Source organism: Tachysurus fulvidraco, chromosome 23 (assembly GCF_022655615.1).
Source record: "Tachysurus fulvidraco isolate hzauxx_2018 chromosome 23, HZAU_PFXX_2.0, whole genome shotgun sequence".
Lineage (NCBI taxonomy): Eukaryota > Metazoa > Chordata > Actinopteri > Siluriformes > Bagridae > Tachysurus > Tachysurus fulvidraco.
Genome location: NC_062540.1, coordinates 3418676 through 3434410, shown reverse-complemented (window position 1 = coordinate 3434410; position 15735 = coordinate 3418676). Strand labels below are relative to the sequence as shown.

General features: G+C 40.5%; 2 protein-coding genes across 2 annotated transcripts; both read right to left on the bottom strand.

The window, feature by feature from the left end:
• Nucleotides 1-1270: 1270 nt before the first annotated feature.
• On the bottom strand, nt 1271-9657 carry selenoi (selenoprotein I). The gene is made up of 10 exons (XM_027145083.2): nt 9496-9657; nt 6782-6850; nt 6261-6369; nt 5772-5846; nt 4235-4497; nt 3703-3811; nt 3482-3530; nt 3080-3260; nt 2385-2567; nt 1271-2289 (listed from the first exon to the last, which is right to left on the bottom strand). Exons 1-10 carry the CDS (start codon nt 9550-9552, stop codon nt 2182-2184), a joined length of 1203 nt encoding a protein of 400 aa, XP_027000884.1. The 5' UTR covers nt 9553-9657; the 3' UTR covers nt 1271-2181.
• Nucleotides 9658-10098: 441 nt separating this feature from the next.
• Nucleotides 10099-14212, bottom strand: iyd (iodotyrosine deiodinase). The gene is made up of 5 exons (XM_027145085.2): nt 13824-14212; nt 12023-12217; nt 11370-11529; nt 11056-11212; nt 10099-10852 (listed from the first exon to the last, which is right to left on the bottom strand). The coding sequence occupies exons 1-5, from the start codon at nt 14020-14022 to the stop codon at nt 10670-10672; spliced, it is 894 nt and encodes a 297-aa protein (XP_027000886.2). The 5' UTR covers nt 14023-14212; the 3' UTR covers nt 10099-10669.
• Between the last annotated feature and the right edge of the window lie 1523 nt (nt 14213-15735).

Here is a 15735-nt window from a genome sequence, read left to right as displayed (position 1 = left end):
TTTAAAAACTTTCCTTGCTAGTTTTCATTTCATGCTAGTTTACTATTTTGAATACATTTTCAATGAAATTCAACATCTGCACCTAGATGTGATTAGTCTTTTTTCTGCTTTTAGCAAAACAGGAAAATTTTATTATTTAAGTTAATTAGAAAAAAATCCCGCATACGCTACATCGACATAGATATGAAACTGAAAACACACTAGAGTTCTCCTTTAAACGCATTGGCTCGCTTCCTGAAACCTGACATTAGAGCACCATTTAAAAAAAACGGTGTCTAAAATAGAAAAATAAAATACAGTAAAATAAAAAGCCTGATATACATCAGGTACTGACCTTGTGCAAAATTGTTTATGAAATAGCCGTGTAGCTGTTACACGGTCAACACGACACACAGAAACGCAACTATTTCATCATAAACGCCCTAAAGAATCAGGGTTCAGCGTTTTGAAGGAACGAGTTTTTCCGCAGTCCGTTTGCATTTGCACGCCAGTGGGAGACAAGGTTACCGTCAATGTCATGTTTCGAGGCCACGCCCCCTGGAGGATCTCATAAATTTGATTTTATTAAAAAAATGATTAGAACAGTAGCTTTTGTGATAATACACTATATTACATCATCAACATCAAGTATTAACTTATGGATTTCACAGACTGACCCTGATCCTATGGTGACAGTATCATGAAGTGTCCAGAGTTAACAAGATGCTCACACACACACTGACACACACACAGGCATACACACACACACACACAGAGGCATACACACACATGCATATACATACACACACACACACACACACACACAGGCATATACACACACACACACACACATATATATACACACACACAGGCATATACACACACACGCACGCGCACACACAGGCACGCGCACACACAGGCGCGCGCACACACAGGCGCGCGCACACAGGCACACTGGCACGCACACACACACACACACTGGCACGCACACACACACACTGGCACGCACACACACACACTGGCACGCACACACACACACTGGCACGCACACACACACACTGGCACGCACACACACACACTGGCACGCACACACACTGGCACGCATACTACAGTACACACACACACACTGGCATGCACACACACACTGGTATACACACACACTTGCACGCATACTACAGTACACACACACTACAGTACACACACACTGACACTTTGTACGTTTATGAAAGCTGGAGTCAAACTTGTAATTATAATAATAAAAAAGCTAAAGACCAGAAAAAAGGGAAAGAACTGACGAGAGATGACTAGCGCTTTTATTGCGTTTAGAGAACGGAGCGAGGTGCCACTCGCTCACTCCGAGTGCGCCCTCTCCTGGGTAGGCTTTGAAACGCACTCTTCATTTAAGCGCAAATAAACTCAATAAAAGCTGACTAGTTAAAAGGAAAAAAAGGAAAATCGGCACACTGACACACCATCACCAACGTAAAAAAGGTAAAGGAAAAAAAATTAAGCTGAAATTGGGTGGGGTTGCAGTGGTGAAAGGTCAGGCCCCATAAAACCACGTGTTGATCATCGAAGGAGCTTCTGAGGTCCGTGAGTGGTTTATTACAGCTGATGCTCCGCCTGACGCTCGGAGGTCCGATAAGAACACCACAGGAAAGTAAAAATCTAACCTAGAATACCTCCAAAAATAAAGTCTGCTATATTCAACTGTCCACTTCATCTGCACTATGCTCCTGTAATGCCATAAATTAGAAAAAGTCACCTTTTCTTTTTCTTTTTGAGACTTCAATAAAAAAAAGCCAGAAATAAATCCAAATAAAATGGCCCAAGACAAAAATGTACAAAACATTCATGTGTTACATGTTAACACCTGGTAGGTTGTTGCATGTGAATGTGTGTGTGTTTATGGAGTAAGGTTTAAGCATGTGGATGTGTGTTAATCATTCCAGGCTCCTGTATCTTGGCAGAAAGTGCATTTCCGTAGGAAACAAGCGAATCTGCTCAGCGGACGCTAAAGAAGCCAAACCGCCCGCAGCTGATCCCGTAACGCAGCTCCACTTAGGACGAGGAGGAATAAGAGTCTTCCTACATTCCTATGTCCTGCGTGTTCGGGTGAGAGAAGGCGTGTTCGGTCAGCAGCTTTTGGTTTCCTGGTTTGAGGTGTGTCTTGGCGGTGGACGAGAAGGACGCTCCGACTATTTAGACCTCCGCCGCCGTCAGGCCGATCTTCTCCTCCTCCTGTCAGTCCGATCTGAGCTTCTTCAACGAGAACGCATAGATCTTAAAGTGACCGCTCAGCTGTCTCACCTACAGACGAACAAAAGAGAAGTTACTCAAGAAGTTACTCAAGCTCGGTAACAGTGTATTTGCATACGTGTGTGTGTGTGTGTGTGTATACGCACGACTGAAACTCCGTAGTGTATGTGTGCGAGGATGACTACAGCTGCCCAGACGTACAACAGAACTGTCTCACTTTGCTGCACCACTCCAGAGATCACCAGAAACACCACCAACACCATCGGCAACAACATCCAGCTCAGAGGCTGGCAGCGTGTGTTACTCATCTGACACACGATCAGCTTGCACTGAGAGCGAGAGAGAGAGATAGAGTGAGAGAGTGAGAGTGAGGGGGGGGTGAGAGAGAGAGAAAAGTATGTGAGAGATCAACATAACTGCAGCTTTGTATGTTTATTATGTTTAGCAGAGAGCACCTGAACACATGGGTATTGTAGAAGCAATGCATCATGGGGAATAGCAATTAAACGTTAACAGCAACAGTCAACAATTTTGCTCCATCAAGACGGGGCAAAAAGAGAAGAGGCACTAAAAGAAAGGACTACAATTACGCCGATCAATTACATTTCTCGTTATTATAACGTTCTTATTCTAGAAATTCCCTGAATATCTGATAATATGAGGTCGCATTCATGCCGATAAAATGTTATTAAGGTTGCGATGCAGCGAGAGAAGAAGACAAAGAGACAGACAGAAAGCTGCAGACACACAACACAAGAGGTCCCTTGTGTATATGGCGACTTTAGGCATACCAGGGAAACAATGCTGTGTGTGTGTGTATGTGTGTGTGTGTTGTACTCACAGTAACGTTGGCGAAGGCTGTTCCGACCATCAGGAAAAAGAGTCGAGGCTGCAGCTCTAGGACGTTGCTGGGAGACAGGAAGACCCACAGTGTGGCGAGGATGAAGAGGAGTACGGGCGAGAAGAAGGGCAGGAAGGCCTCGTACACAGAGCTATGCTTCAGCGTGTTACTGCGGTACGCCCTGTACGAAATCATCATCACTTTCTGTAAACACTGTTATTTACACAGCAGACACTGAAATAACAGAAATCACATCGCAGAAGATATTTTTCGACGCTTTTAAGGGTGGACGAACCAAACCTTTAGCCATTAATTGGATATACTTTTAGCTTGAAGAAAAAACAGAAAAAAAACCCATAAGGCCAAGACCAATAAAAACTGATTCAAAGGAGCGACACTTACTTAAAGACGTTGTAAAGGCTCATTGGTAGCGTTACGGCAAACAGACAACCTGTAAGGCAGGCAACGATGAGACTTTATAAAGCTCTGGCACTTCTAAAGCCCTTATAGTAAATCCTTAGCCTTAGCAAGAAAATAAATCTGACCAGTGAGATCTGAACAAAGTGGAATCATGTTAAAGAAAGCACAAACCAAGCTTGAACTGACAAGCACAAGACTCTCACCCAGGATCATGACGACGAAGATGTCCCTGTAGAGAATGTTCCAGATCAGTGGCTTATACCACGTCTCCACCCCGACCACAGCTGTGATGATGTACACGATAGAGATTGTCTAATAGATGTATTGGGGGGGGGGAAAGGTCACAATACACAATGATACATTATTAATGTGTGAAATAATATAATGTCTTATTCACTACTGAATTACATCAGGGAATCATATTAGGGAATCATATGGTTGGATCACATCACCATTACAAATGATGGAGAAAGAAAATCACATCAGAAATTGACATGAGGGGAATCGCATGAAGGGAATCAACACAGGGGAATCAAATAAGAATAATCATATCAGGGAATCACATCATAAAACCTCTGCGTTGTGCAAGCAAACAGCTCCTCTTGAATCTGCCTAAAGCACTGACTCCTCTACACCTTAACCTGTATGCTCGTGACTCGCTGAGTTCCTTTGCAATTTAGTGTGTATTTGTGTGTGTGCGCGTGTGTGTGTTTGCTGTAGACGATCATCTCTTACCACTTGGCTGATGTCGTAGCCCCAGGGCAGGAAGAGCACGCCGGTGTTGTATTTCTCCCAGTGTGAGAGGATGAAAGAGAAGAGGACGACCCAGAGCAGTCCGTAGAGTGTGAGCACGCTGACTCCGCTCTCACCGCGCCCGAACACAGAGTATATGGAGCTCACGAAGAACACACACGCCCAGCTGTCTAAGCCGTGGTCAAACAGTTCACCCAGAGGAGTGCTCGAGTCTGTCCTGCGAGCCTGCTTTCCATCTACACCGTCTACACACACACACACACACACACACTTATCCACAGTCTTGCCCACATCACAACACCCTGCTGTTGATGAGTTTCCTACAACAGAACTCCTCAGCGTCAGTGTTGTATAAAGTACTAGAAAGCAATACTTGAGTAAAAGTACTAGAAAAAGACTTTGGTAGAAGTGAAAGTCACCTTTTAGAATATTACTCAAGTAAAAGTCTTAAAGTATCTGATATTTACTGTACTTACGAATCAAAAGTCATTTTCTGATATTTAATGTACTTAAGTATTTGAAGTAAAAGTAAAAAGTAATATTTCAGTGATTTTTGGTAGGCATAAGGGGTTTTAGCCCTCAGTGAGAATTTAAAACAAGACGAGTTTTATATTATATATTATATGACTACATAGTAAGCCAAAAGTTATGGTAATATTAAATGGCAAAAGTGGACACCAAAATTTTATGCATGATGTAATGATGCCAGTCTTGAATCAAATCAGTTCATGTATGTGTGCATTCTCTACAAACAGTGTGTCCGATGAATGCAGTCATTGATAAACTAATATTCACAAGACAAAAACCAAATCAATAGTTATTTTTATTTAGTACTGATATTGCATTAATATTTTGTTTGTGTTATCAACTCTGGTAATAAGAATAGTGACATTTCACTGCTTTTGGTTGCCGCCGTTATAGATAAACGCCTCCAGCTCTGACTGCGCGTGCACGCTGCGCGTACCTGTGCTTCTCCGTAGAGCGTGCATGCGGACGTGCAGTGACACTCTAGGAGCAGCGATTCGCCAAACCTCCCTTATTGCAGTCACACTCATGTCTTATGATTTTATTTTGTAGTAACGAGTAACGAAGATGCGTATTGGAAATATAGTGGAATAAAAGTATACATTTTATCTAGGAAATATAGTGGAATAAAAGTATACATTTTATCTAGGAAATGTAGTGGAGTAAAAGTGAAAGTTGACATAAATTTAAATAGCGAAGTAAAGTAGATACCTGAAATTTTTACTTAAGCGAACGGTAGCGAAGTATTTTTACTTCGTTACATTACAACACTGCTCAGCGTCTTAATTTCTTAAAGTCAGACATACTACTGAGATGGAAATTCATTCGAGAGCTGAGTGTGAATGTTAGTGTCATCACATGTATGTGTCACACTGCCACACCGCAACATTTACACACTGCTGCTACTAATTAAAACTAATCCTCTCACGCTCTCTCTCTCTCTCTCTCTCTCTCTCTCTCTCACACACACGCGCGCTCTCTCTCTCACACTTACCTAGTGTGTATGCCAGGAAGTTGAAGAGGCCTGCAGCTATCCAAACCCAACTTGGCACGTGTGCATGACCGTCCGCTAAAACACACACAAACACACATATATATGAATGAGTCACAAAACACGGGTTCGGTTAACTATTGACTTGCGTAAGTCGAGTGAGAAGGTCCAGGGTGCGTTGGACATTTTGCACTGTGTGTTCATGTTAATAAGCAGATGATTCACAGGGTGTTGTTACACTTTAATGCAGTTCTACAGGTAGACGTGTTCCAGCTTGAAACACAAAGGAGTCAAAAAAAATTGAAACTAGGAAATAAAGTGTGAGAGAGAGAGAGAGATAGAGAAAGAGATAGAGAGAGAAGACTTTAAACTTATGTCATGATAACCTGCAGTTCATAACGATAACTCTCTCTCATCTCCCTTTCTATCTCCTTCTCTCACACACTCACTCACTCACACACACACACGCGCGCGCACACATTACACACTCACCTGATGCGTAAAAGTCAAAGTCATAGAAGGATAAGATGGCAAAGTTCAGCACAAGGAACATGAACCCAGTGAAGGTGATGAGGTTAGGAGCCAGCCATGTGGGTAAGATCTGAGAGAGAGAGAGAGAGAGAGAGAGAGAGAGAGAGAGAGAGAGAGAGAGAGAGAGAGAGAGAGGTTGTTGTTTTTGTATTAGGTGTGGTCTGTCTTGTAATTGTAATAAGATCTAAGTGGAGAACTCATTAAAGTTGCATCCTTGAATTTTATTAGACAGAGTGAGAGAAAGGCAAACGCGGCTAAAACACACAGCGTTTAATAAGACCTCTGTGGTGTCTAAACCAATGCTGTCTACAGAATAAAGCAGAAGAACAAAAAAAAACGAATTCTCTTCATTTCAGTGTTGAACCAGGAGGACGTCCATAGAAGAAAAAAAAAACAATCTTTGCCCTTTTTGGGTATAAACAATATAAAGATTTTTGGTCGTTGTGAAAGTGATGACTGAAAGCATGATGTGACTTTCTCACCTTCACCATGGCGTTCCAGAAGGGGTGCATGATATAGATGGAGAGTGGGTTGGTGTCCACAGCACTGTACTGAGAGCACGGACAAAACAGAAGTAACAGGAGTGAGGATTTTTGTCACATGCACTCACAGGCTCTCCTTCACACACTCGCATACTCACACTCACACGCTTTCCCTCACTCACTCTCTCATGCACACTCTTCCTCCTCACCCACACACTCTCCCTCCTCACCCACACACTCTCCCACTCCCTCACACACCCCCCCCCCACTCCCTCGCACACTCTCCCTCCCTCCCTCTCCCCCCACTCCCTCCCTCGCACACTCCCTCTCCTACACCCACTCTCCCCCCTCACCCACTCCCACACCTACTCCCCCCACCCACACACCCTCCCCCCTCACCCACTCCCACACACCCTCCCTCCCACCCACTCTTTCGCACACTCTCCCTCACTCATCCACAATCTGTATTATGGAGCCATTCCATGTCGGTCTTGCTACAATGAACATAATGATAATCATCATCATCTCTATTCAGATCAACACAGACCTCAAAAAAGCACCATGTCCTGAGATGGTGAGATTAGCAGTGCGTTACTTACCTGACACCTAAATAATGTCATATTTTGCATATTTGCTGCCACACCTCTGAGGTAAAATACTTAGACCAGACACAGAATTTGAAATCAGTGGTTGTTCTGGTGGTTTAGCGAGTCTTGACTCAAATACTTATAATAAAAATAAATATTAAATACTTATACTCAAAAACTAAATAATTTAATCAGGTGTGTAGAGCAGAAAAGTAGCACACCGTGTGTCTCTCGGTTTAAACAGTCGCATTACTCACACTATGTGACTGTAAAAGAGTGGTGCATTTTAACCTAATCTAATATAGCATACATTTCCGGAACGTTCCAACCGAATGTCTAAATCAATTCTGTTCCGATGATGCTTCAGATGTCCAGATTATTGCTACCAGTTATAGCGATAGTGTCAGATCTAATGCATGTATTGAGCGGAAGGCGTTAGTGATTCAGCGGAACTTTCCATTCGAATAAGAAAATGTAATGTTTGTACGATAGATGTGCAAAAATAAAGAGAAGTATAAAGGACTCATGAACTCTTCTACAGGAGGATGAACAGATCCTAATGCAGATCCCTGCATGCGTTATATATCAGCATACGTTATATATCACATCACACTTTCTAGCCTTGTCACATCACATCACACTTCCACGCCCCCCAAACCCCTTCACACCCTAATATATCATTATGAGAAGCAGCATGTTCATATCTTATGAATGTAGCTTGGACCGAGTACGCTCTGGTTGATTTGCTATAAGTACATTTACATTTTTTTTCTCAGATTATGGAATTTTAGCTTTTTGAGTAGTTTCCGTCACCTAACAATACCCCGAGAGAGGAAAGAAGAAACAAAATCACATGGGATTAAAGCAATAAGGGGAAAAGAAAGAAGTAATTAGAGAGGAATAAGGTGAAACTAGAAGTTGTTATGCATATGATGGTTCAGATTGAATACAGAACGTTATATAAGCCATGTGACTTCACTTCTGAAATGTTTTTTTAGACAGTTAGAAAAGTCTGAATAATAACATGCCGATCACAACATTAATGCCCTCGGTCAGAAAAATCTGCCAACTGGGCCAAAGGAATATTTATTCTTGCACACACAATGTTAATGTGCTCCAAACAGAGTAAAGATCGGTTGCATGATGACCCCCAAACACACGAGAAGATGCCAAGGTACACAGACACCCTGCTACATGATCTATCGAGGAAATCACAGCCCTGTCTTCTCTTAAAGAAGCAGCTCATCTGCTCCTTTAATCATATCTCTCTGACAGGTTTACGGTCTGCATTCACTTTCGTTAACAGTTCCCTACATTACCCACAATGCAACGTCAATTATTTTCTACCTAAACAGAGAGATGCAGCAGGGCTTTAGTCTTTATTCAGCACTCTCTCTCTCTCTCTCTCTCTCTCTCTCTCCTCATCATCTCTACATTCTACTCTTAAACCAAAGATTAAATAATAAAAAATGTTATATAACCACAATACTTAGAGGTAATTGTACAATATATAATGTCTACTTAAACTGTTAATGTTCAAAAGTAATGGATTTGGGGGGGGGCTACGTTCCAATAATACAAATAATAATAATAAAAATACATTTATAAAAATTAAAAAACAAATAAACACATAAGAAATCGCTAAAATATATCGTTCCACAATGTATCAATACATCGAGATTTACCTCCACATTAACGTGGCATAACGCGGCTCTTTACCAAACGACTCTTTGCAACCTACACGCGCGCACTTCACAGCACTTGAAATAAAGGCTCCCTACGCCCTACCTAGTGCACTATATATATAACTAATTGGTATTTAGAACAAGTCCTGGATGTAAGTCACTACTAGACGCTACCCAGCCCAAATTTCTGACAGGCAATTCTTTTTCACTTCTAAGCTAACTTTGACCGAACGTACACGCTACATGTATAGGTACAAATGTTGGAAAAATATATATAGTATGTATAAAGTGAGTTTTGATAAATGTAACAGAGGGTATAAAAGCTAACCGGCTAACACAACCGTACAATACCGTCAATATTAGCATTGTTAGCATCTTAGCCTAACTAGCACTAGCTGTGTGTGAATAATACAAAGTTAAATATCAGATAATCAAACCTCACCTTATATTTATCAAAGCCGCAGAGCTGCTCCTGGGTGACATATTCATACAGAGCCATGATGACAGCGGCACCGCGGTCCGGTCACGATTATCTGGAGTGTATAGGAAGATCACCCGCAATGGGGAGCTGCCGGTGTCGACAACAGCGTCATTTCCGGTCACGAATAGTCCCGAAGTCAACCGAGTCGAAATTTTAAAATAAAAGTCACGATGCGTGAACAGTGCAGCTGTCTTTGTTGAGATAACGGACAAATTTGTAAAAAATCTGTAATTTATATTCTTACTTTCACTTTTTTAATATTAGACATATAGTGTAGCGTTGTCAATTCTATATTAATATCTTGTAAGGTGGACTCTTCTCTAGATAATTTAAATCAAACAACTACATAAAATAAAAGTCCACACCTATAATTATATGTATATAAATAATAAATATTGTAATTTGCAATACTGGCTTTTTTTTTTTTAATCATTTCAGGCTTCTTACAGAAATTTGAAATTTTCTGGTGCAGAAATAATCCATGCTCATACACCGCCCTGTGATATTTACTTAAGGTATATATAATTTATACAGTAGGATTTAGAAAGTAAAGACGAACGTGTGTCAATATTTGGGTTGTCATTTACCAAGAAACTTAAATACAAACCGCTCCTATGACAAACTATGGCACACAGATATACCAGATATTAATTTATCCGCTGTAGACGTAGATGAGTTAAGAGGGTTTGTAGTGAGGATTTAATACAGAAATTGTGTAGTGGGAATATTTAGACATAACTACAGCCTTAAGTGCTATTCAGAAAGTGGGAGAGGTTTGACAAAAACAAAGATGTGTCTCATTTACATTCAGCAGCATTATGTCTGCATTTTCTATCCGTGTTTTTTTTTTAAATCAGGCCTAGAAAATGGGGGGCTTAAAGCAAGGAAGCACTGGCTTAAAAACCTGTCTTAAAAAAAATCTTACATCCTTGAAAGCATAAACTGCACACACGAATCACATTATCAACTTCATCAACATTTCTTTCCAGTCTCTAATCATTTCACTGTCCATTTAAACATGATCAGAAAATGTCCGCTGTAATTTCAAAACACTTCCAACATGTTCTCCAGAAGTCTATTACACTGATACTGTATTATAAAGCTAAACGGGAACACAGTGGATTTTTTAGTAACGTCACACATACACCATGATGTCCTCGAGTTCCTTGCGTGTTAGATCAGGCACGGTGGCATCTGGAGCGGGATAACCGACAGGAAGCAGCATGAGAAGCTTCTCATTGACTGGACGGTGAAGGAGGACCCGGAGCTGAGGACCACAGTTTAAAGGTGTGGTCGTTACCGTCACCAGACCTACATTCTGAGGATTTGAGAAGAATGTCAGCAGATACAGCACCTACAGTACAGGAATCCTTTATAAACTATAACATTTTAAGCATAATAAGGAAAACTGCAGCAGTGTTTTTTTTCTATATCAAAGATCTGTTTAGTAAATTGTGACTCGAAAATAACAAGTGTACGTGTCCCACCGCGTGGGTCATGTTGTGTAAGTTTTACCCATACCTGTAGAGCTGCCAGGAGGAGGCCACACGAGATAGACACACTGATCTCATTGTAGTAGTGAGTCTTTTTCTTTCCATCCGGCTTTATTCCATACGTCTGCTTAAAGATAAGGATCAGATACGGCGCTGTGTCCAGATACTCCTTCACCCAGTTAGTCCTGAATGACAAAAATTAACACTAAAATGGATTTGCTCAATGGATTTTTTTTTTTGTCGTTCTTTTATTTTATTAGCCGTTACAATTACAAAGATTAGTCACAAGACAGTGCTTGTGCAATAGAAGTTTTGATAAACACACACGTGCATGACCTTTACCGGAGTCGACGCAGGTCGTGAACCCATTTATCTCCCATCCTCTGTCTGTAGTTGATCTCTTCTTCCTCTTCCACGATCTCTCGGATTTTGTGTTTGGTCTCGGCATCGCCCACCACCACGAACGTCCAGGGCTCAGTGTGAGCACCGCTTGGGGCCGTGCCTTACACACACACACACACATACATATTATTAGAGTTTTCAGGGGACCATGTTTGCACTCTAGCAACTTATACAGCTGAGTGAAATATCCGTTCTAGTTCTGATTAAAACAAACAAAATGTTTGATTCTGTATTCTTCATTTTATCGAAGTACACCTTAAAATCCTGACTCTATTTTTTCTTTGTTAAGAGAAGATGCACCATCTTGCTCTGACCAAAATGACTTAAACACACCTGATGTGATAATCTCAAACCCAGGAGGACCTGAACGCACAGTATTGGGTGTTTTTAAATCTCTTTACATTGAGAGTCCATATATAAGTTGTTAGTATAGAAAACACTATATTAGAACGAGTGCATTAATAAAAAACAGTGATAAGTCTTGTGAATTACTTAGAGTTCCTAGTTATACAATGTTATATGTTATACCATTTTTACAATAATGTTAACAATGCTCATGTATTATATGAAGCTCAGAGAAATGTGGTGAGTACCTGCCGCACGTATCACGTTATCGATCACCTCTCGAGGAACAGGTTCCGAGCTGATGAAGCGGACCGACCGGCGTTCATTCAAAAGGGCATAGAAGTGTTTGGAGCGCTCCAGCATTTCTTCCTTCGTGTAGCGACGAGGATTGTATGGTACATGGACAAGATCTTCTGTCCCTGCTTCTGCCCAATCATCTTCCTCTACAGAGAAAAATAAATGAGATTCAGCTGATCACGAGCATGGTTAGCGAAACACAGTGACGCATCAGCAATTTATAAACTACACTTATTCTATATCAATATCTAAATCTACTATAATATAATAACTTAATCTATTCTAATGGCTGTGTCCCCGGTACTTATGCACAATTCTATGCCACTTCATAGTGTTAGTCCTGTTGGTGAAAATCGCTACAGGTTTTACAGCATTTCTTTACTCCACATATTAACTGAAGAGGTACAAGATTATAGACATGTAGACCACCAGTGACTGGATAATATTTGCACGCTTTTAATCTAATTTTGAGCAAGTTGTTAGTATAGAAATAGATGTAGCTGGAAATGCAGTCAGAGCTACTGTTATAAAAAAAAAATAATCCAACATCTTCTGACCAATCACAAGCAAGGATTCAACAGCGCTGCTGTATAAAACACATTACTGAATAACTGCACTGGTCTACACATACGTACAGCCATTTAAATATCTCAAAACATCTATAAATGTTCATGGTCATGGGTCGTATCGATGAATTTGCAAACATTTGTAGGAAATTTCTGTCCTATGTGAATAAGCACTGAATGATCTCTTGTGCAAGACATTTTTATAGTGTCAGCATCTCTTTTGACTCTAGAGGACTTCTCTCGACTGTAGTTCAACCTACTGGAACACAGATCCTCATCCACTTGACTTCGGTCTGTGGTTGCAGACATCATTGTCTTCTTTGGCATTAAAGGACTGCTTAAAAGAGACTTGAAAAACATCAGCACAGAACAATCCAACGTACTTTATTGTGTGCTCCAACTGCAGGTATGAAAAAGTGGTCTGTTTTCAATAAAAACTCTCAGGATGCACTCTTTTTCAAGCTCCAGTGTTCTTCAGGTCACTGTTAGGTCATTGTATGATGTTCCATGATGTTCCATGTACATACAGTCTCTATTCAGTCACTACTACGAAATTAGGATTGATTTTAACAGTTGATTGTGCAATTTGGAAATATTCTTTATCTTTATCTGTATCCACTAAAACAATGCATGAAACATACCCATTTGAGCAAGGACACCATATGATTATCATTTATGCACACAAACTTGCACTCCTGCTCCTACAGCTAAATATACACCATATATAACAAGTCCGACTCTATTCTGTGAGTCGGCTCAGCTTACTGATAAGAGTCGACTCTTTTGAGTTAATATCATTCTTTTCAGCACAATTTCTGATTAGTTATATATACAATGATTCGTGATTATCTACGAGTGGGTCACGGAGATTTTAAACAGAAGTTTGAAAGGAAATGTGAGTCGGTTGCTTTTTACGATACGAATCAAAGAGTCGACTCGTTCAAAATGGACATATTTTCAATGCACATTACTGAACAAATCAGTTTGCAGACTGTGTTTACAAGCAGGAAAAAGGCTAAAAGTGCTAAAAGTATTAGTAGTCTACATTTTAAAGCAGTTTTTGACTCGTAGCAAAGGCGAAACGGTTGTGCGCAAAGGGGAAAGGGTTGTGCGCAAAGGGGAAAAGGTTGTGCGCAAAGGGAAAACGGTTGTGTGCAAAGGCGAAACGGTTGTGATTGTTTCGTACCGTTTTCTCTTCCGCTGATCTCGGTGTCGTCCTGCAGGTCCTCATCCACCCACGGTCGGGTTTGTGTCTTCTCTCCACCGCCGTTAGAGGATTTCTGAGACGAGGAAAACTCGGACCTGCGCCACGTTTTAAACACGAAGGCCATGACGACGCAAAGGATGGCCACGAACACCGGAGTTAGAGTAGAAATAAGAGCCATTACTCCGAGGACAGGACACAGGAACGATGCTTGAAGAGAGCTGAGTAAAGAGTTAGAGGCCTTCTGGTCTGTGAGGGGAAAGTTACAGGGGCGGAACCTGTTAATGTTTCAACCACTTCTCTATCACTCTTTCCCATTTCGTTAGTTCCTTTCCTTAACCTCTCTCTCTCTCTCTCTCTCTCTCTCTCTCTCTCTCTCTCTCTCTCTCTCTCTCTCTCTCTCCATTCCTCCCCTCTTTACATGAGCATTGGTGCAACACGTGGCACATTGAAAAACATGTTAGGAATTGCACACCTTGAGCTGACGTAGTCAAAAATAATGTATGTTACAAATAACATCAGATTTACAAACGTAGTGTTTTGTGGGATGGCCAAAATGTAAATCTTTGCTCTCATAACCCCAGAGCATCTTTCCCACATGTCTGCTTAGTCTCCAAGCAGGATGTCATTTGGAATCTATGTCATTTGGAATCCATTTTTTATTTTATTAGATAGTAAAGTAAATAGAGAATTGAACATTGTAAGAGTATTATGAGTAGCTCCTCGTGAATAACTGTATAACGATAGTGTGAAAGTGATGTGTAGTCTGTTCTGTTATAGCCCTGAGGGGAAGAATCTGCCTGTATGTGCTGGAGCTCTTTTGACAGTCTGGTCTGTCGGTCGTGCAGGAAGAGACTGAAGAATAGAATAAGCGAGGAACAATGTTTAGAGGTCTGTGATGGAAGACAGGTGTCTGAATAGATGATACACCGCAGTAACCTGACTGAATTTTGACTCGAGCATACGAGACAAATGATCTATAATTGACTACTGGATTACCTAAAAACTTAAAGCAATATGTATTTTTAGAGAGAGAGAGAGAGAGAGAGAGAGAGAGAGAGAGAGTGGTCAATTGTTCAAGGCTCAACCTCAAATCAAACATTAACTCTCAATAACAGTTAATAATTAATAGCTAACATTTAATAGGATCCAGGAATGAGGATGATTTCCAACGTTGCATTTATGAATGAATTTACAGACAGAATGTCAGAAATGCATCTTTAATGATGATTCCGTGCAATTTAGCTGTGCACGGAATATTAATTCACAGTGAGAATGATCTTCCTGTCATCCTTCAGTCTCCTGAGTGCAGCTCCAGAGAGAATAAATATCGAACTTGACAGTTGAGTGTTGTTGTCGGCCTGCGATATTGGCCATTTATTAACGCTAATTAAATCACAGCCTGCGTAAGGGGACTTAATACAGCATATAATCTTGTTTGAAAATGCATGAGAATTTCTGCCTGTGCACATTTTAGCATCACACGTCCCATCTCAGCGGGCAATTTCACGCCCTCCAGTCTCAGTAAGAAAAAACAAGAGGAAAAGATTTAAGAGTGGGTGTGTGAGAGAGAAGGAGCTCCAATTTACAGAAATAAATCAATATAAAAGAACCCTATACAGTGTGATGAGGTGATCAATTTTGTCTTAAAATTAAGATCTAAGTCTAATTAAGATCTTAGCCTAATATTATTAAATAAAATAATTAAGTAATTTAAGGAATTCTAAATCTATGTGATTTTAAATGGAAAAAAAACAGGTTTATATTCTTTGTGTTATGTTTATACATTGTGAGAGATGTTTTTGTCTGATTTCAAATAAAGATAAAGACAAATGATGTGAATAATAATGAATTATTATTGTAATAAATGAATAAATAAATTGAATAAATAACC

Bases quoted from the DNA above. Each gene is read 5' to 3' on its own strand.
- iyd (XM_027145085.2), bottom strand. From the start codon at position 14,022: ATGGCTCTTATTTCTACTCTAACTCCGGTGTTCGTGGCCATCCTTTGC. The intron at 12,218-13,823 runs GTACGAAACAAT...TTTTCTCTGTAG, and splicing joins GATCAGCGGAAGAGAAAACG to AGGAAGATGATTGGGCAGAA. The intron at 11,213-11,369 runs GTAAAGGTCATG...TTTGTCATTCAG, and splicing joins CACGACCTGCGTCGACTCCG to GACTAACTGGGTGAAGGAGT.